Source organism: Pteropus medius, unplaced genomic scaffold (genome assembly GCF_902729225.1).
Source record: "Pteropus medius unplaced genomic scaffold, Ma_sr-lr_union100, whole genome shotgun sequence".
Classification (NCBI taxonomy): Eukaryota; Metazoa; Chordata; class Mammalia; order Chiroptera; family Pteropodidae; genus Pteropus; species Pteropus medius.
In genome coordinates, this window is record NW_024349801.1 from 18,526,764 (window position 1) to 18,548,106 (window position 21,343).

General features: G+C 48.9%; 1 protein-coding gene across 33 annotated transcripts; it reads left to right on the forward strand.

Moving 5' to 3' along the window:
- Nucleotides 1-9: 9 nt before the first annotated feature.
- Nucleotides 10-20,108, forward strand: SLC9A5 (solute carrier family 9 member A5). 33 transcript variants are annotated; one of them, XM_039888917.1, is made up of 17 exons: nucleotides 10-1,678; nucleotides 4,470-4,772; nucleotides 6,212-6,375; nucleotides 6,560-6,638; nucleotides 6,925-7,102; nucleotides 7,680-7,900; nucleotides 8,116-8,318; nucleotides 8,542-8,631; nucleotides 8,729-8,799; nucleotides 9,477-9,606; nucleotides 10,091-10,179; nucleotides 10,343-10,469; nucleotides 14,275-14,445; nucleotides 14,972-15,041; nucleotides 15,511-15,555; nucleotides 15,669-15,803; nucleotides 18,633-20,108. In XM_039888917.1, exons 1-17 carry the CDS (start codon nucleotides 1,486-1,488, stop codon nucleotides 19,103-19,105), a joined length of 2,742 nt encoding a protein of 913 aa, XP_039744851.1. In that variant the 5' UTR covers nucleotides 10-1,485; the 3' UTR covers nucleotides 19,106-20,108. The 33 variants fall into 33 exon arrangements, 16 of the variants coding, with proteins under 16 accessions (XP_039744851.1, XP_039744852.1, XP_039744853.1 ...); XM_039888918.1 differs by having other exon boundaries at nucleotides 14,975-15,041; XR_005658653.1 differs by lacking the exon at nucleotides 15,511-15,555 and having other exon boundaries at nucleotides 14,911-15,041; nucleotides 18,633-18,676.
- Nucleotides 20,109-21,343: the final 1,235 nt, after the last annotated feature.

The window sequence follows — 21,343 nt, forward strand, 5'->3', positions numbered from 1 at the left end:
GGAGGCGGAGCCGAGGAAGGGGGTGGAGCCAAGAGTTGTTTCCTAATGCGCGGGGGGCAACCACTGCCGGAGGCGGGGTTTGCCACCAGCCACTCAGAGGGCACGATCATGATCCCGTTAGTTCACTGGCTGGGCGAGCGGGAAAACCGAGCTCGCGCCCCGCCTTCGAGAGTGCGCAGAGCGCCAGGAGGCTATCTTTGGGCGTGGAACGTTGAGGTTACGCTCTCTGAGGAATTGTTAGGGTAGGTGGGGCGGAAATTTCTTCAGATAGTAGCCGGCCAGGTCTCCTCCAGGTTAGGGACGAGATAGTCCTGATCCCTTTAGTTTGAGGGACGACGTGGATGGGATTCCCTAATTTGGAGAAAGCAGGGAGATGGATCCCTTTCAGTTTGGAGCGATAAATGAAACTAGATTGCACTCATTTTGAAGGAAGAGGTGGGATCATTTCCCTTTAGTTGGGTGAAGAAGAGGGACTGGTGCCTCTAGTTCTGGGAAAAAGATGGGATGACTCAGTTTGAGGGAGGAGGTAGAACATGTTTCCCTCAGTTTTGGAAAAATTTGAATAAGTGGAGACAGCCCTCCTCAGTTTGGGGCGAGATAAGCCGAATGCCCCTCAATTTGGGGGGAAAAATTGCGTGGCTCCCTCTTAGTTTGAAGGAAATCGATAGGCTGCGTTTTCTAGGGAAAGGAGATGCATTCTCTTGAGTTTCATGGAAAATGTGAGAAGAGTTTGAGGGAGAAGGAATCTGGGTGCTCCTCGGTTTGGGACATGAAGAGGAACGGCTTTCTTCTCAGCCTGGAATGAGCTAGGCCTAGTCTGGGCCTTAGAGTTTCTGGGGATGTTAGGGGATAGCGCTGTCCGTCACGGCTTTCTGGGAGCACCTAGTGCGCGTGCGCAGCCCTGGTCTGGGGCCTGAAGGGGGTCCCAGGCTCTGCAGGGCAGCTCAGAAGGCGGCTGCGCGCTGCCCCCTGCCGTCTGCACGCGGCAGCGCCGGCGCCGGTGGACTGGATATCAGTGATCCGCTTCCCGCCGCGTGGGGGCTCTGGTAGTGGAGGAGACGCGCTCCTCCATTCTAGATCCCGCTCCCCCGCAGACCCCGTCCCCTCCCTCAGCTGGCTGCCGCCTCTGGAGGGTGGGACGAGCCAGTGTTTCTGGAGAGCTGTGGCTGCTTACAGCTCTGAATCCAGGTTGGAGGAGGTTTGGGGGAGCCGACTGGAAGGGATCGGTTGCGGGGTTTGGGAGAGGGCTGCACTGGGGAATTTCCAGAGCTGAGACTGGTTTAGACGGGAGGAGCAGGGGATCAGAGTACGGACCCCTGGGGTAGGGTCTCGTTGTCCGAACCTGGCTTTGGGTGTATCGGAGCCAGGATTGTGGGGAGCGCACCCCACGTGTCTGTGACGCTGGGGCGACCGGTAGGCGACGGCGGCGGCGATACAGGGCTGGCGGCCGTGCAGTGCCGGGAGGACGGCTAGGCAGGCTGCAAGATGCTGCGCGTCGCACTGCCGCTGCTTGGATTGCCCCTGACGGGGACGGCAGCAACCGAAGAACCCAACCAGGAGCCGGGGTCTCCGCGCGAGCCTCCCCCAGGGTTGGCGCTCTTCCGCTGGCAGTGGCACGAGGTGGAGGCCCCCTACTTGGTAGCTCTATGGATCCTGGTGGCCAGCCTGGCCAAAATCGGTGAGTGCATGTGTGAGAGCCTCAAGCTGGTGGCGGGCAGCAGACCCGCCCCCAGCCCCGAGTCCCCAGATCCGGGCCGGCTTCTTGCACAGTGCCTGGACTTAGGTTGTGATTCCACAATTCGCAGTGTGAGCTCCTCATACAGTTCCTGCGCCGCCTCTTGTGGATCTCCCTCCTCTCCTTGCATGGGAGTTCTGGGAATTTGCCTTCTCGAAGTGCTGCCCCAGCTCTCTCCGGCCTCATCCCTAGACTCCTTTGCCTTCTCTGCTCCCCTCTTCCCCTTGCAGTAAGCCCTTCGGGCTGCCCTCTTCTCCACCAATCCCCAGCTGCCAAGAAACCGCTGTCAGCGGCGAGGACGTGTGGGGACATTGAGGGGATGGTGTTATCTGGCAAACCCGGGCATCCTGGTCCTGAGGAACAGTTTTCCCTGGATACTAGGTCCAAATGTCCACTCCCTTGGGATACTAAACTGCCGCTTTTCCCTTACTCCTCCTCTTTTCCCCTAAAGATACCCGCTTCTTGTAGCTAGCTCTGGGACCAACCCCTCCAACCCTCCAGTTCAGGTCTATAGTCTTCCCACTTCAGGGTAGAAGAAACTTCCGTTTATTGGGGCCTTACTATGTATGTGCTGCCTGCACTAGATGCTTTCATACATCCGACCTCCTTCAGTCTGCACATTGAAGGTGTGCTTCAGATTCCTTTCCTTGAATAGAACTGCTTTTCCTTGCCTCTGCTTCCTCCTCCCTTCTTCTGAGCAGCCAGTGGTCCCTCCTCCCACCTGAGACCCTCCTCCTTCTCCCTGTTGTGCAGGCTCTGCTATGGGGGTGACTAATTATAGCTGAACGTTGCTATTCACTCCCCATCTATGCTGGCACAGCCTGTACTCCAGTTTCACTAATACAGTCTTCATGTAGGAATTACACAGCCTAGAATTTGCCCCCCTTTTTTCCCCACAGACACTGCTGGGGGTAAAGGGGCTGGGCAGGAGCTGGAGAGCTCTCCATTCTGCTGTGGCAGCCCATTAATAATGGAAAATGGGGCTTGAAATGCCTTCAGGGAGCCTAGTTCTGTTAGAGAACAGGCTTTGGTGATGGGTTTTAGATTGCTGGGGTTGATGCATGCTCTGGAGATGAGGCTGGAATAGGGTCTCTGAAGGAGAGGAGAGGGGGACCAAAAAAAGTAGGGCTGTGTGTGGGGAGATCTATGACTGAACTTAGGCCTGGCAGCCACGAGAGCAAGGTGGGAGGAGCCTTAGTTTTGGGAGCCCAAAATTGGGTTTGCTGAGAAGTCTGTGAGCTGCAATAGGGTTCTTGTCTTATTTAGGGTTTATAGCAACCACTGTAGTTTCCCCCTTAAATCATAGTGCTTTTCCTAGCTTGGATGATACCTCCTCTAGAGGTAAGACAAGAGAACCTCCTCATCAGTCAGAAAAAAAAAAAAAAAATTTCTTAGAGAGGAGGAGAAAGATAGGTAGAATGTTTGGGATACCTTCCCAGCTTCATTGCTGGGGAGATTTCCCCCCCTTTTATTCAACAAATCTTTGTATAGATCCCACGATGTGCCAGGCACTGTCCTAAGCCCTTTGGCTACAGCTTCCAAAGGGCACTGTCTTGGCATTGGGTTTCACACAGGTTAACACAGAAGTCTCTACTACCCACCACTCCAGGGATTGTATGTGAGAAGTGTTCACCCCAAGGCAATTGGGAACCAAGGGAAAATCGAAAGAATTTATTTTAGGGGACAAAGGAAGAAGTGGCAATAGTGCTAGAAACCTGTTTCATACCTCCTCCTCTTTTCCTAGGTAAAGAGCTATTATTTTCCCCCAGAGTCATATTTAATTAATATTTATTGAGAATCTGCTATGTGTCTGACATCCTACTAGCACGTTTACACTATATCATTTTATCCTCACCCTGTGTGATGAGTATTTTTCTATATTACAGGAGCAGAAATTGAAATTCAGGAAAATTAAATAATTTCCTGAGATCACACAATTAGAAAGTGATGGAGACAGAAGAATTGGAGATTTTTTAACTGCTAAACCTAATGCTTTTTATATTACTGAGTCCTTGGTGAGCCTATATTATAAAAGCACATTAGGCTAGCATAGTGCTTCCAGGAGGTATAATATGCATTATCATCTAGTTAGGGAGATAGGACACAATAATTTGACATTTATTGAGTGCTTACTATAAAGCACTGCGCTGAGTGCTTTTGAGTAGTTTGTCTTATTTAAACCTCACAAAAGTACTATGTGATAATTACTGTTTCTATTCCCATTTTGTTCTTGAGAAAACTGAAAAAGAGGTGAAGTTATTTGCTCCAAGTTCACAGAACTAGTAACTAGATGAGCTAGGATTTGAAACCAGGCAGCCTGGCTCCAGAGGCCCTGATTTTTACAGCTATATTATACATAACAATATACTGAGTAGCATTTGCTGAGGTTTAATTAACGGCTATGGATAAGAGAAACCAGAGAAAGGTGAGGTCCCCTGAGGATGAGAGTAGAGAGAAGGGGGCATTTCTGGAAATGGAAAAAGCAAGCAATGGCGGCCTAGGTTACTATGATAGGAACACCAAGAAACAGACAACTGGCTGCAGTGGAGGGTTTGTAACCCTGGGAAGTTGGAGATTCTAGGAGTCCTGAATTTCTTCTCTCCTTCTTTGGTTCTAAGGTCAGGAGTCCTGACCTTGGATAACCTTCTAAGACTGGTTAAAGGCCTGTGTGTGTGTGTGTGTGTGTGTGTGTTACCCATAAGCTGATACCTTCGGCCCTCTTCTTGCTTTGTAGTGTTTCACTTGTCTCGGAAGGTGACGTCTCTGGTCCCAGAGAGCTGCCTGCTGATTTTGCTGGGACTGGTGCTTGGAGGCATTGTCTTGGCTGTGGCCAAGAAAGCTGAGTACCAGTTGGAGCCAGGCACCTTCTTCCTCTTCCTGCTGCCTCCTATCGTGCTGGACTCAGGCTATTTCATGCCCAGCCGGCTGTTCTTTGATAACTTGGGTGCTATCCTCACCTATGCTGTGGTGGGCACACTCTGGAATGCCTTTACAACAGGCGCTGCCCTCTGGGGTCTGCAGCAAGCTGGACTTGTGGGTGAGTAACCTTTAGACCTGAGCTGGCAGAGGGAAGCTTCTCCAGCTCTAGAGATCCCATGGTGGCGAGACCTACACCCTGAGAGCTCCATCTTGGGGCCCTCCCAACTGGAGTGCAAGGCAATGCTCCAGAAGGGCCTTCAGCTGTCATTTAAGTTTTTGCCAGTTGAGTCTGGACTTCTACACCATGACAGCTGAGCAGGGCCCTGGTTCCCAGCTGTGTGTGGGCTGCCAAGGCTGGGAAGCCTGTATTACCACCCTGCTGCCTCCTGCCCTCTGTTACCACTTGTCAGCTCTGCTCCCCTGAGGCACAGCTAACCATTTCTGTGAGGGCCTACCATCCTGGCTCATATTATTATTTTTAATAAATACACATTATACATCCATAAAATGCAAAACATTACACTAGGTGTTCTCACTTTACTTATTCCATTGACTCTTGACAGTTGGAGTAAAATTTATCTCATTCAATGAATAAGAAAATAGAGGCCCTTAAACTTATTTGATATCGGGTCCAAGTTAAGTAAGAGAGGCCCATTTTACTGAGGCTCTTTGCCTTCAGGCTGTCCTGACCTGCTCCCTTCTTCCTCATTTCCTGCTCCCTAAATCTATTCAACCCCGAATGTCGGTAATTCAGACTTCTTCCAGGGTGCAAGGGGAGGTTTACAATTTTCACTTGAGGGTGCCAACCTGGTTTTCCTAACAAGTCAGTGAACTCTTGGGCAGGAAGGGAAGGGAGGACGGGAGACCATAATAATAATAGTAATCCTAATAACAGGGTACTTTCTATGTATTAGGCACTGGCTAAATGAAGAAATTCGTGAAGGAGATACTGTTATTATTCCCAATATATATACATGAGGAAATCAAGGCTCACAGAGATTATATGACATGTTCAAGTCCCACCTGTGCCTCTTATTATACTATATTCAGCCTTCATAGATGGATATACTTTCCCCCTCCTGCAATTGTGAGTGTCACATCCCTTAGGCTTTGAACCACAGGTGTGGGAGAAAGCACACTCTTTTGTTCTTCTCCCTAATAAAGCCAGTCAGCAGCTAGTTTCCACCTGTTGGTGATTATTATTACTGCTGTTGCAGTTTTTGTTGTCAATGCCACTTTAGCTTTTCAGGTTACGTAGAGCTTTCTTAGCCATCTCCTGGACTGATTTTTGCAGCAATCTGGTGAGGTAGGCAGATGAGGAGGCAAGACTAAGAGAATTCATGTGACAGTGATAGCACCAACATCACAGAGTTGGTAAGCGGCAAAGCCAGGTCTTAGGCTCAAGTCTCTTGACCAGCAGGTTGATGCTCTCTTCACCATCCCAAGTCCTCCAGATGTCCTTGTTTAACAGTGGGGTGGATTCTGGCTTTGTCACTGGGAATGTTATAAGAGACTCAATACCTCACAAATTACTGTCCCCCATCTGTTCCTCAAAAGCCCCTAGAGTGCAGGCTGGCTTGCTGGACTTCCTGCTGTTTGGGAGCCTCATCTCAGCAGTGGACCCCGTGGCTGTTCTGGCTGTCTTCGAGGAGGTGCATGTCAACGAGACTCTCTTTATCATCGTCTTTGGCGAGTCCCTGCTCAATGATGCAGTCACTGTGGTGAGAGTGCTCAGCTGGCTCCTATCCATGATCCTAGAATGCCATACTCTGACCAATTGGATATATGAACAGGCTCAGACCCTCCCTCTGGGTCCCCTGGGAAAGAAATACGTCTCAACATTCACCTCCCAGCAGTTCCAATTGCTGCCTTCCCTTTGCTTCTGACTCCTCTCTTCTCCCTCAGGTTCTGTACAAGGTCTGCAATTCCTTTGTGGAGATGGGCTCTGCCAACGTACAGGCCACTGACTACCTGAAGGGAGTCGGTCAGTATCCCCTCCCTCTCGGCTTGGCACTGGAGGTCTGCCTCCACTGGGTTGCTGAGTCCCTGTCCCCAACGCATCAGGACAGAGGAGGCATTCAGGTTGCCTCATTTTCTTCCCTCCTTTATGGAGAAATGGGGCCCTGAGAAACTGAGGAGGGGCTTTCCCAGGATCCTGACCCCCGGGGAGTGTAGTGGGCATCATCCTCTGCTCCCTGCCAGGCAGCAATCTTGTCAGCCAAGATAGGGTCCAGGCCAGGAGTCATGCTGACAACCCACTCCTCCCCCAGCCTCCCTGTTTGTGGTCAGTCTGGGCGGGGCAGCCGTGGGCTTAGTCTTTGCCTTCCTCCTGGCCCTGACCACACGCTTCACCAAGCGGGTCCGCATCATCGAGCCGCTGCTGGTCTTCCTCCTCGCCTACGCAGCCTACCTCACTGCTGAAATGGCCTCGCTCTCCGCCATTCTTGCGTGAGTCCTGGGGGGCCTTGCAAGCAGGCAGCTGGGAGGGGGCACTGGAGATGGTTGCCCCTCATATGGATAGAAGCACTATCCTGAGGAATCCATAGGTGTCCTTGAGCTCTTGTGGTACTGGAGCCTCAGACTCCTTTTGGGAGACAGTAAACCTCAGGTAATGTTTCAGGATCTGTCTCTAGAACTTTTCTGGGCACCCCAGAACCCAGTCTTCCTCTGCCTGGAGTGCTCTGTGGGGTTTGGGCTAAGCTGGTGTGTCAGCTTCAATGCCAGGTGCCACTGGCTCTGGCGGCCATAGCACTTCAAAAGGTGCCTCAGAGAGTATGCTGTTCAGAGCATGTTTCTCTCACCATCCCCTCCAGGAGGTACTGAGTGGGAAGCATGGAGATTTGGACTCTTATCCCGGGATTACCACTAGCTATCCTTGGACAGTCTCTATGCTTCCTGGGCTTCAGCTCTGAGAGTCTGACATCCTGTGATGGGCAACACCCTCTCCTGCAGCATGCTCAAACCCTAGAGGTTATGCCTCCTGCGCCCCTTCCTCACTTGCCTGGTTTCTCCATTCCTCTCTCAGGGTGACTATGTGTGGCTTGGGCTGTAAGAAGTATGTGGAGGCCAATATCTCCCATAAGTCACGCACAGCTGTCAAATACACAATGAAGACTCTAGCCAGCTGCGCTGAAACTGTCATCTTCATGCTGCTTGGCATCTCCGCTGTGGACTCTTCTAAGTGGGCCTGGGATTCTGGGCTGGTGCTGGGCACCCTCTTCTTCATCCTGTTCTTCCGAGCCCTCGGTATTGCTGGCACCCTCTGCTTTTCCACTCTCCTTCCTGCCCCTGCCCCAGCTCATCCCTTAATCTGATTCCACATCCTTGTCAATTCCTAAGTCTCCCCTTATTGCTCACCCTTCCCTGCCCCTGTCAGACCTTCGCCCAGATACTTGGTGCCATCACTCCCAGTGCCCTCCATTCCCAACCCCCTGCTCCCACTGGCCTTCCTCCTGATGTAGGTGTAGTCCTGCAGACATGGGTGCTGAATCAATTCCGGCTGGCCCCTCTGGACAAGATTGACCAGGTGGTGATGTCCTATGGGGGTCTGCGGGGGGCTGTGGCCTTTGCTCTCGTCATCCTACTGGATAGGACCAAGGTTCCTGCCAAGGACTACTTTGTGGCCACCACTATTGTGGTCGTCTTCTTCACAGTCATCGTGCAGGTGGGAGAGACTACAATGCTGGGTGCGGAGAGGGTATAGCAGGCCCTGGGGGAGGCTTGGCACCTTTGGGACAAGGACTCCTCTTCCTGCTAGGGGTACAGGGACCTGACTTCCCAGACCTTGAGTGTAGTGAGGTGAGATTCAAAAGCTAAGGCCTAATTATGGGGAGAGAAAGGCAGCAGGGAACTGGATAGGGGAGGGCTCACCTGCTGCCTGTCTGTAGGGCCTGACCATCAAGCCACTGGTCAAATGGCTGAAGGTGAAGAGGCGTGAACATCACAAACCTACCCTGAACGAGGAGCTGCATGAGCACGTGGGTACCAGAACCCCATCCCTCCACCTGTCCCTCTCTCCCTTCTCCTATTTTGAGCAGAGTCCTGATCCAGTCCCCCTACCCACCCCCCTTCTAGACTTTTGACCACATTCTGGCTGCAGTGGAGGACGTTGTGGGGCACCATGGCTATCACTACTGGAGGGACAGGTGAGGGAGCTGCCCCGAAGCTCCTTCAGCAGCAGCAGCAGCAGCCCCACCAGCCAGGGCTGCATGGGGGATGTGCCATATTCCTGAGAAGGGACACAGCCAGGCTCAGCCTGAGTGATCTCTGCCTTCAGCCCTTCAGTGGCATCCCAGTACTCTCAGGATAAGGCGAGGCTCCCGCACCTGCTGGACTCCAGCCTCACTGTGCTCTGCTCTGCCTTTGACCGTCTGCCTGATAATTACATGGACCCTAGTTTAGAACCTCAGGACTCACTATACTGCTCCCACCCCGGCCACTGGGACCTTTGCTAGAACATTCCTTTGCCTCCCTCTCTCCTACTTAACCTCTGTTTATCCTTCAGATCTCACCAAAGGCATTAAATCTTTAGGGAGGTCTTTTCTGGCCTCCCTGACTAGGATAAATCCCTATCATATTCTATAATTACCCACTGTAGTTCTTGTCATGGTTGCAATTTTACAGTTATTTGTAATAACTTCAATTAATGTCAGGCTTTCCCATAACACTGTGGGGCAGGGACTAGCTTTGAGATTCTCCCTAACTGAGGCTGATGCCAAGAGAGACAAGCCAGTGCTGGTGGTGCCCCTGCCCCATCTGAGGAAGGGCCAGCCAGCCAGGCCTTGGGGATGGTACTCAGGGCTGGGTGTGGCATCCTCCGTAGGTGGGAGCAGTTTGACAAGAAGTACCTGAGTCAGCTGCTGATGCGGCGGTCAGCCTACCGCATCCGGGACCAGATCTGGGATGTGTACTACAGACTCAACATCCGGGATGCCATCAGCTTCGTGGACCAGGTGGGTCGGCAGCTAGTGATAGGTGGGCAGGTAGCCAGCAGGGCAGGGCAGGAGCGGGTGACAGCAGACAGGCCCTGAGCAGGGAGTTGTGAATTCCGAGCAAACTCAATAGTCTTATGAAGTGGCAGCTGCAGGAACCAGCTTGGCCTGATGCTGATATTCAGAGTCTGGCAGGCGGTAGAGAAAGGTGGGAAACAGCTGGACTCCGGAGTCAACACATGTGGTTCAGTTCTTATCACTTATAGGCTTGTGACCTTGGGTAAGTCACTTATCCTCTCTGAGCCTCAGTTTCCTCAACTGTAAGAAAGCAGAAATAAGAGTGCCTATGTCACAGAGTTTTATAGATTCAATAGGTAAAGTGCCTGACACAGTACCTGAAGCATCAAAAGAGCAGAGTAGTGTTAACTATTGTTATTCTTTTTATTATCCTGTCTGGGCCACCCTTGATCTGATTACTGTCTGACCTCTGCCTTGGTCCCCACAGGGAGGCCACGTCTTATCCTCTGCAGGGCTCACTCTGCCCTCTATGCCCAGCCGCAATTCTGTGGCAGAGACCTCTGTCACCAACCTGCTGTAAGTCCTTGAGCCGACTTTCCCTTCCTCAAGCTCCTCTCCATTGGGCCCTCTCTGATTCCCTTCTAGGATAGGTGTGTGAGCATGCTTGCTTCTGCCCTTCCCCTGGCCTGTGCCTCCTGGTGCCTCTGCAGCACATGTATGTGTTCCCTGCTTCCTGCAGGAGGGAGAGTGGCAGTGGAGCATGTCTGGATCTGCAGGTGATTGATACAGTACGTAGTGGCCGGGACCGTGAGGATGCTGTGATGCACCATCTGCTCTGTGGAGGCCTCTACAAGCCGCGCCGGAGGGTGAGAACAGGCAGGGCATGAGTTCTGAAGGGATAAGGGTGGTCTGGGGAGGCCATGACTGCAGGCTCAAGGGGCAGTTGCACCAGCTTGTGGAGAACTATAGATACCCAGTTGAAGAGTATGGGTTCAACTTGTTGATAATAACTTTTAGTTTTTTTGTTTGTTTGTTTGAGTAAGGATTGGCCTGCTACAAGCACTGTTTAAAGATGTCTTCTCTGATAGCAGAGTGCAGATCAAATTGGAGGGGGTGAGTTGAGAGGCTGGATAAGCCAGTTGGGAAGCTGGAGTGGATTAGAGCTGAGAGAGGAACACATAGGACTAGCCCTGATTAGCCCTGGACAGGAAAGGAGGAGATGGAGTACAAAGGTCTTGATGCGGTCATAGACAAGCAAGAATGCTGAGGAAGCCTGCAGGACCAGCTTAGCATGGGGAAGGCAGACTTGCTTTAGGTAATGTTAGTTAAATGCAGAAGCTTTGGGGCTTGAAAGGCCCATCCCACCCAGGAGGAAACCTGTTGCAGCCCCACAAGGGGGCAGCAAACCATCACCTTGAACCTTGCTGGAATGGGAAGCCTCTCACCAACCTCCTGTAAGTCCTGGCAGTTTTAACAGTCAAGATTATTTCTACTGTTGAGACAGAATTGGCTTCCTTTAATTTTCTCCCACTGGTCCCAATTTAACTCTCTGCAGCTCTGCAGAATAAGTTTTCAAAGCTTTCAAGATAGTTCCCTTCCACACAGGCCTTCTGCCCTCAGACCAGCATTTCCTCTCCCTGGCGTATCTTCTCTGGTCATAAGAAAAGAGACCCAGAATGGAAGGTGCTATTTTAGCTGTGGTTGGCCAGGTAATGGCACAAGGCCTGTCTTCTTATTTTTCTAGTTCTAGAACTTGCCATTTTCTTTCCGCACCCCAAACCCCTGCTGCTTTGGCTCTCGACCCTGAGGCCCCATACTGTCCTTCCAATCAGGCAAACTCAGCATCTTCCTCAGTCCATGGCTGTTACACTCTATCTCAGCCAACCCGGGGTTCTTTTGTTTTGTTTTGTTTACTTTTTTTCCTAATAGGAAGTTCCACTCATTCACAAAACTAGAGAGAATAAAATAACTCATTTATCCATCACCCAGCTTCAATAATTATCAGCGCATGGTTAATCTTGCTACATTCTAGACCCCACCATACGCCACCCACACTTAATTATCTTAAAGCAAAGTCCAGATAGCATATCTTCTCTAAATATTTTAGTATGTATTTCTAGGTAGCAAGAACTTTTTAAAAAATAATCATAGTACCATTATTGCTTACAACAAATAACAGTAATTCCTTTTCACATCAAATATCCAGTCAGTGTTCATAAATATCTTTTTCCAGATGGTATGTTTAAATCAGGATCCAAAGTCCATATTTTGTATTTGGTAAATATGTCTCTTTACTTAAAAAAACTATAGTAGTTCTGTCTCCCTCTTTTTTTCCTCTTGTTATTTATTTCTGGAAGAAACTAGGTACTGTGTCTCAGAAAATTTCCCATTTTATAGGTTTGCTAATTATATTTCATTGGTGATATTTAACATGTTCCTTCCTCCCCTGTGTTTCCTGGTAGTTAGATCTAAAGGCCTGGTCAGATTCAGGAACATTCATAGGTATGTTATGTATTTCTTTCTATACATCAGGATGGAAATACTGATTGGTTGTCTGTGGATGTGTGTGTATAAGATTGGTTAGTGGGTTCAGTCCAACCAGTTCTTGTGTAGTCAGAAAAACTGGAGTGAGATTGTGCTTGTTCCTGTTAAATGTCATCTTATTTGATTTAGCCCATCATTCCATCGTTTGGATCCCATGTCTGCCACCAAATATCTGCTCAGATTCACATCATGTAAAAACTTGCTAAGGCGGTTAAATCTGTATCCATCCAAATCAACATAAAAATGTTGAACAGGATAGAGCTGAGGACAGAGCCCTGTGGTATGCTACTAAAGACTTTCCTCCAGACTGAAATGGATCAAGAATTTTTGGGGTACGTTTACTTAGCCAGTAATGAATTCACTTAGTTATACTATAACAATCTATAATTCCTCATGTTCTTCACAGATATATCATCAGAGAGAGACAGAAGTGTCTTGTATGCAGTTAGAAATATAAGATTATAATTTAAGAGAGAGATAAGCACTGGAGATAAAGATTTGGAAGCAATCTTTATCAGAGGTTTCCTTACCTGACTACATCAGAATTCTCCCAGGGAGCTTGCTAGAATACCTATTCCTGGCTTTACCTCCTGGAGATTCTGATTCTATAGTATGGAATGGAAGAAGACTCTGTGCTTTTGATAAGTCCCCCAGGTGATTCAAATGCAGCTAATCTGATAGCTGGTGTTTGGGAACCACAGATTTCTATTACTGGGTTAGCTGAAACTGAGAGAATGGATATCTTTGCTGGGGAGAGCACTTAGAAAGAAGAGAGGAGGGCGAAGGACAACACTGTGAGAAATGCACATGGAAGAAAAAGAAGGGGAACCAACAAAGGAGGGGCAGAAGGAGGGCTCGATGCTGCACAGAGGTGAGGCCAGTGCCTAACCAGAGGCCATGACACTGGTGACCAGAGAAAAGGCAGCGCTGGGAGTTGTGGACCCTGCAGTTGTATTTCTGGTATTGAAGAAAGTAATGGGTATGAGCAAAAGTGTCTAAATCAAAGTATAAAAGTTTGGCAGCAAAAAGGAGGCAATGGCATCAATGGAAAGGCTTTCTTCAAGGAGGTAAGGGCAGGAACATGCTTAAAAGCAGAGTGGAGGGGCCAGTGGTGAGGGAGGGATTGAAGGAGCAGGAGAGGGAGAAATAGAAGGGGCAGGGAACTGGTGGAAGCAGGAAAGAGTGAGCTGAGCAAAGTGGAGGCTAGGATTGGGGATTTATGAGCCCTGTGAAGGAACCGAACCCCTCCCTTCATTTCCCCGAGAGAGGGGTACCTCTAGGTGAGTATATAGAGGGGAACAGATGGGAGACTTGCAGGGAGCTCTTATAACTAGTCCAAGGAAGCAGAAAAGATGAGATGTAGGAAAGGGACCAGACTGGGAATGGGTGAGGCAAGACAAGGTGATTTCAAACACATTGACAGTACTTGGGGGATTACCACTAGATAATGAAAAGGCTGCCAAGAGCCAAGGGCTGAGATGGAGGCAGTGTAGGTGAGTGTAGTAGGCTTGGTCTTTATTAGAAAGAGTTGGAAGGAACAGATGATGGGGTTGGTCCTGAACTGGGCCTAGGTAGTTGTTGGACCAAGAGAGGGTCCAGGGTGTCAGGAGAGATAGTTATGGGAGTTCAAAGTGCAGCCCGAGGTATTATGGTGGTGGTTGTAGGAATGGCTCTCTGGAGAGTTCTACCTGGAGAAAGAATCCTGTGTAGCTAGAAGTGGGCATGTGGGCCAGGCAAGGGACGAGGTTCATAACTAGAGGTGCAAGAAAGTAATGTCCCCCATGGTCTCAGAGTAGCCCTCTGCCTCTTAACACTTCAAATTAGAGAGAATTGGGAAAGGGCAGTAGGGGATAGGGGAAACCAGATTTGGAGGAGTTAGGTTCTGAGATAAGGAAAGTTTTTCCTCAGTGAACTGAAAATACAGAGTGTCTGGCGGATTCCTATAGTATCTATCTATCTATCTATCTATCTATCTATCTATCTATCTATCTATCTATTTTAATCCATGGCTAGTTCTCAAAAAACACAGCCAGCAGGGCCTATGGCGAACATGGGGCTGTGGCCTGGGGTTCCTGTAGGGAGGCCAAGGTACTCAGCCTCATGGCAGGGCGGGGCTGTCATTACCAGTACAAAGCCAGCTGCAGCCGCCACTTCATCTTGGAGGATGCGCAGGAGCGGCAGGACAAGGAGGTCTTCCAGCAGAACATGAAGCGGCGACTGGAGTCCTTTAAGTCCACCAAGCACAATATCTGCTTCACCAAGAGCAAGCCACGACCCCGCAAGGCTGGCTGCAAGAAGGCACGTGCTCATTTGGGACTTCTGTTTGGGGCCAGAGGCTGATAGCGTGCAATTTTGAGCCCCTAAGTGTTGGAATGAAACTCAGGGGGACCACTAATTGGATAATCCTCAGGGACCTGGTGGCTGTAGCAGTTTGAGTTCCCTTTTGTGTCTTCCTGGAGCCCCAGAAGGGTAAGGTGCGGCCTTCAGTGGGAGAGTAGCTTCTTGGCCATGCAATCACCTGCTGGACCTCCTACCAGAGGTGAAATGAGCAGGAGAAAGGCAGATTCCTTGTGGGGGCAGGCACCTCCATAAGCCCCTAATTCAGCCTAGGCTAATGCATCAAGAGCCCATCCTGGGCCATGGTTTACTCAGACTCCACAACACTTGCCTAAGGGGCTCAAGGGATGGTAGAACCATTGGGACTGACACAGATTGCCTCCCCTGCTGTGTCAGGAAGACTCATCTTCCTGTTGACCCTACCAGAAAACAGAGTTGGAATTTGGAGCCAGGGCCAGAGGCTTAAAGCTTTTTTCTTGGTCCTCAGAAGAATGGTGTGGCTAACACTGCGGCTACAAATGGGAAACCTCCTCGAGACTTGGGCTTTCCGGATACAGGCAAGCACAGAGGAGGGGTGATGTTGAGCATGGGAGGGGTAGGGAAAGGGCAGGAGCCCATCAGCCTGAATCCTCCTCTGTGCTGTATTTAATACCATGGGCTGAGGCTCTTCCTCTCCAACTTGATTTCAAAGCTGGTTGTGTTCAATGCATTTATTAGACTATTTGTGACAGGAGGTGTCTGATAGCAAACTGCAGGTTACAGTCCCTGAGGACTTGGAAAAGGTGTCATGGAGAAGGGAGGAGTTTGGTCTGAGCCTTGAAGGATGGGTGGACCCTGGGGCCCAGTGTCCCGTCTGCAAAACCAGGGTGAGCTGAACATTGATGGCCCTTGTAGCTCTCCAAATATTCATGTTTTCAGTTGATGATAGGATCTGAGGCTAAGAGAAGAGGATGGGAGAACTTGAAAGTATAGCTTCCTCTGAGGACTCTGCTTCCCTGGTTGCCTCCTTGGGATCTGTGGTTCTAGGCCCAATCCCTAGGCCAGTGCTGAAGCAGCCAGAGCAGAAACCAGGTGCCTCTGTCAACTGTGGGCTCTCCATGGGTAGACAGGAGCTGGCTTGGGGTTGCAGTACCAAGAGGCAGCTGCTGGGGTAGCTACCTCACTCATCTCTTGTCCTTGTCCAGCTGCTGTGATCTTAACTGTGGAATCTGAGGAGGAAGAGGAGAGTGACAGTTCGGAGACAGAGAAGGAAGACGATGAGGGGATCATCTTTGTGGCTCGGGCCACCAGTGAGGTTCTCCAAGAAGGCAAGTTCTCAGGTAATGGCTTCCTCCCTGCCTCCCTCCCCTCTGGAGCAAGCTGGACCTGTGCAGTTGGCTTCCTCCCTTTTCACTCACAGCCTCTACTCCAGAAAACCTCCTTTTCCTAATCATTCATTCATTCATCAACCAGCATTTACTGAGCATCCACTCTCACGACAACCAATATGTGGACTTGGGACTTGTCTAGCATCCCACAGCAGAACCTGAATTTGAAACTGACCTATCTGACTCCAAAGCCCACAGTCTTTTCACCATCATGCTGCCTTCCTTTATAGTTTGGTGAGAAACACGAGGTGACAAGCAAAGCTAACAACAGGTTCTATTGTGACCCATGCTCACTACACCTACCCTCAGGTAGAATCCCTGATAAAGGCGGTAGGCTGTCCTGGGGGAGGAGCCTGAACTCATCAAAATGGAATTATTGAAGATAAAAGACAATATATACATGTTTTCATATGTGGAGACCTATCTCATTCATAATGCTAACTATCACTGCTAGTTGGCTCAAGCACCCTCAGGTGTCTTTAAAAATTTTTTTATTATAGAAAATTTCAAAATATACAATAGAATAATAAAATGAATGCCCATCTGTCTATTACCCAGCTTTAATAATTGCCTCCTCCTAACCAGTCTTATTTCATCTGCATCCTCACTATGTCCTTTTCTTCACTGGGCTCTTTTAAAACAAATCACCAGTATAATATCACTTTGAAAATAAATACTTCAGCGTATATCTCTAAAAATATCTCTAAATTATATCTTTAAAAATATAACCATAATACCATTATCATATTTAAAATCTTAGTTATTGAATATCCAGTTAAAGATCAAATTTCCCAGATTGTCTTTATATATACATATACATGTTTAAACAGATTTGTTCAAATAAAAATCCAGACAAGGCCCATTTTTGCTTTAGGTTGATAAGTCTCTTTTAATCTTTAGTAGCGGCTCTCAAGGCAGTCATGGTGGAATGATTTTGTCCCCCAGGGGATATTTGGCATTGTCTAGAGACATTTGGGATTGCCACAACTGGAGGGCTACACTTGTATTCAGTGGGTAGAGGCTAGGGATGCTGCTAAACATCCTAGAATGCACAGGACAGCCGCCCCCGCCCCCCACCCCACAACAAAGAAGTATCTGTTTTAACTTGTCAATGGTGTCAAGTTTTAAGGGTTCCCCATGCCCCCCGCTATCTACTCTTTCCCCCAGCAATGTATTTATTGAAATAACCTGATTATTTATCTCACAGTATTTTCTTGTGTAGATTTTGCTGATTGTATTCCCAAAGTGTCATTTAGTATGTTTCAATGTCCCTAATATTTCCTTTATTTTTATTAGATAAAAGTCTAAAAAACTGAATTAGTCCATTCAATGTGTGGTTCCCAATCACTCTGTAACCCCTTCTTCCTGTATGTTCTCCCCCAACTTCTCTGACTTTGTATATCTAGACCGTCTCATATTCTTAGCAAATCGTATATTTTCTTGAAACTGGTAATTACATCTAGATCAGGTAATTACATCTAGATCAGATTTCAGTTTCAATTTTTTAGTAAAAATATTTTATAGTTGGTTGCATCATATCAGGAAGCACATATCATCTGGTTGTCTCTCTTTTTGTGAGGTTTGCATCGAACACTGGGTTCAGATGTAATTAGCCTGATCAAGTTCCCTGTTAGTTTTCATCAAATGGTCTTAACAGCCACTGTTGATCACTGCCAGATTCAGCATTTCATTAGGGGTTGCACAATGGTGATATTCTACATCTATTTTTTTTGTCTGCATTTATTAGCAGGAATACTTCTATGAAAAAAAGTTCCCTTCACCAATTACTTAGTTACTTTGAGATATATAGTTCATACAAGAAAGAATGGATAAATGCTTGATTTTTCCTCTTTATTTATCAGTTTTCAGACCATGAGTTAGTTCCCTAGCATCCTCCAAAGGTGAATATTGAAGTTTTGTGTTGTTTTAATGTTGTTGTTGTTGTTGTTGTTGTTTGTTAAAACTCCAGGTCTTTCAAGAGAGGTAGTTTTATTTTCAATCACAGCATCGATACATTTCATAATGTACTCAATCAAGTTTATAGGACTGCTCACGACTTTATCAATGAGCAGATACATACTGAGCACCTATTATATGCAAGGAATTGTGTTTGACTTTGGAGGGCAGGGGGTGGCAGGTGGCCAGAGGGCTTCTCTTTTCCAGGTTTCCTGTTTCAGAACCTCAGACTTCCTGTCATGCAGGGGCTGAGCCTTCCAACCCCTTGCTAGCATTCTGGGATTCTCACCTCATGTCCCCAGTGCTCTGGCATCTTTGCGGCACAGCTTTAGCCTGCTATTAGGTTTGCATGAGCTCACACTCCTGGGCTCTGTCCCACTAAAGGGCTGTGGTGAGTGTCCTGGCAGGGCTCCCAGCAGAGCCTTTAACTGGAGTTTTGATATCTTTCTCACTCTCACAGCCACCTCACTCTCGGGTGGGGCTTGGCAGGATGTGGTTTCTGAGATTGGTGCTACAAGGTGAATGAGAACTGATTGCAGATGGGGCTTTTTTCCTGCCTGACTCCTTTCTCTTGCTTTAGTTATTTTCATTTTTCAGTAGGTATTTATTAAGCGACCACTATGTGCCCAGCCCTGTGCTAGGTCGTGGGGATACAACATATAATGAAACCAGCTGTGGAGCTTTTCTTTAGCAAGGCATTCATCAAATAATCACACAAATGGATGTAATATGGCAACTGTGGAATGAATTTATTTATGAAAATGTGCTTATACTTGAGGATTCCATTGTGTTGGAAATGAGCGCATGTGTACTCTCTGTCCCCAGGGAGCCTCGAGGTGTGCCCCAGCCCACGAATCATCCCCCCGTCTCCAACCTGTGCAGAGAAGGAGCTACCCTGGAAGAGTGGGCAGGGGGACCTGGCAGTCTATGTTTCCTCGGAAACCACCAAGATTGTGCCTGTGGACATGCAAACAGGCTGGAACCAGAGCATCTCATCTCTGGAGAGCCTGGCATCCCCGCCCTGTACCCAGGCCCCGACTATGACCCGCTTGCCTCCCCGCCCACTGGCTGCTGAAGAGCCCCAGACCCCTCTTGATCTGCCTTCTGATCTGCGCCCTAGCTTCGCCTTTCCCCCAAGCCTGGCCAAGGCTGGCCGGTCTCGCAGTGAGAGCAGCGCTGACGTCCCCCGGCAGCAGGAGCTACAGCCCCTCATGGAACACGAGGACCACTCTCATCTTAGCCCAGGCACCGCCAATTCCTACTGGTGCATCCAGTTCAACAGAGGTGGCCGGCTGTAGCCCAGGGACTCAGGAAGGAGCCCGAGTCCGGACCCCCTGTGGAAGTGTTCCCTGCACAAAGGGCAGAGGAGCCCACTCTGCCTGACATGGGGTCAGAGGGGCCTGGACTGAAGTGGCAACTGGGCTCCTTAGGAGGAGTAAGAATGGGAGGAGTCAGAACGGTCTCCTGGGCTAGTCCTCACAGGGACCCTTTGAACATCACCCCTGCTCCTAACTCCTGCCACATTCCCTTTTAGTAAGGTCCTAACCCTGGCTCAAGACCCAGTCCAAAGCTTCTAGGAGCTAGGCCCAGAGACTTGGGTAGCTGATGCCCTTTCCCCAGTAGGTCTTCTGGGGTCACTCTAGGCAGGTGTTGCCTTCCCCCAAAGCAAGGGCATTATATCTTAACTGATGCTGGCCGTTCTTGCCCTCCACCCCCTCCTTAGCACTAGCTTAAGGACAGTGCCCTGGCAATGAAGTTCATCAAGGGACTGGTCCTCAGAGGGATTGGGGTGGGAGGTAGAGCAAGCCTCAACCTCGGGCTTTGCTGCCCTGTTGGGTCAGCTACCCACAGTCAGTTTTTTTAGGGCAGTGAGAATCTGTCTCCACTTCTTGCTTTATCTCCTCCCCTTTGCTTCCAGTTACTGGGGAAATAGTTCCTTCTTTTCTCGGACCAAAGCCACAGGGCCAGGCCCAGCTTCAGATCAGAGCTGTTTCTTTGAGTTGCTCTGGGGATCTGCTGCTCTGTGTCTAAGTCTGGACTTTTCAGTTTCTTGGGTCTGGGTTTTCTGAGGAACGGAAGCAGTGGCCTCTGGGCTCCCACATTACTTCCTTGACATTCTCCATAAAGGAAAGGAGCTAGGTATCCCAGGGCCACTGCCCTACTCTTCTAGGGACTGGGATGCCTGGCTATAGTGGTAAGGGGGCTGACTGGGTGGCAGGTGACTTTCCTGGGGTTAGCACCTGCCCTGTGTTTTGTACCTTGACCTGAAGATACATTAAACATCTCTTGGATGGATGAGTATCCAATGTTCATGTGTCTCGGGGTCCTAGGGGCAGGGGGTGGCAACAAGGGCATCTGGTGAGGGAAGTGGAAACTTCCAGCTGCCTGCCTCAGAGCTTCTGGGATTGGACGGCGGATCCTGGAAAGGACTATTCATTTGGCCCTCCCTCCCTCCCTCCTCTTCTGTGCTTTCCCAATATTGTCTCCTTTCACGGGCCTGCAGTAGCAGTCCAGGGGATCACTGTATGGGCACAGGGTCACAGAACTGGGAGTGCACAAAATGGGGAAGCCCAGCCTAGGAAACCTCAGAAGTCAGGTGCCACGGTGCCCAAAGATGTAGCCACACTGGGACCGGATAAGCCTTCCTTGAAAACCTGGAAGTAGGTGTAGGACAAATGAACAGAAGCTTTCTCTGCACATGGCGGGTGGGAAGGCAATCTCAAGAGAACTCGTTACCCTGAGCGCTTATGATACAAATGGGGTAGTGTAGGGTCCAGAAACATTTAGGGATAGCAATCCTTGGAAACAGTCCCAGATTTAATTTACACTGTGTCTGAAGGATTTTTTTTTAAAAAAAATAAATCTATCTTTACTAAAATATAACACACATACTATAAAATTCACCCATTTAAAATGTATCGTTCAGAGGTTTTTAAATATAGTCAGTCAGAGTTGTGCAACCCTCAGCACAATATTAAGAACATTTTTATCATCCCCCAATGAAACCTTGTACCCATTACCAGTCACTCCTCACCCTCTGCCTGGTCCTACGTAATCACTAACCTACCTTCTGTCTCTATTGATCTGGAGGACTCAACACACTGTGAAGGTTACAAATTTAGTCACTTTTTCTATGTTACACATGGGGAAAGTGTGACAAGAAGGGAGACTTAGGCTTTGTCCTCAAGTTGTTTACAGTTGACAGTGATAAGTCTTAGTAGTTAACAATCCCAGCTGTCACCAGGTATGTCATCTTAGGCATTTTACATATTCTCTCTGAGTCTCAGTGTCCTCATCTCTAAAACGAGATAACTATTATACTTCGTAAAGTTGCCGTTAGGATTAAATGACAAAATGAGAAAAATCTAATATAGAACCTGGCCCACAGGAGAGGATCACAAATATTTGTCATTATTGGTCTTAAACTATAAGGCAAAGAGTACTGAAAGTGCTATGGGGCCTTGAGGCGATCTGGGATAGCTTAGGGAGGAGTGGTGTGTGTGTGTGTGTGTGTGTGTGTGTGTGTAGGAGCTCAG

Coding starts and splice junctions, on each gene's coding strand:
- SLC9A5 (XM_039888917.1), top strand. CDS start 1,486: ATGCTGCGCGTCGCACTGCCGCTGCTTGGATTGCCCCTGACGGGGACG. Junction 9,607..10,090: donor CCATCAGCTTCGTGGACCAG/GTGGGTCGGCAG, acceptor TGGTCCCCACAG/GGAGGCCACGTCTTATCCTC. Junction 10,180..10,342: donor ACCTCTGTCACCAACCTGCT/GTAAGTCCTTGA, acceptor TGCTTCCTGCAG/GAGGGAGAGTGGCAGTGGAG.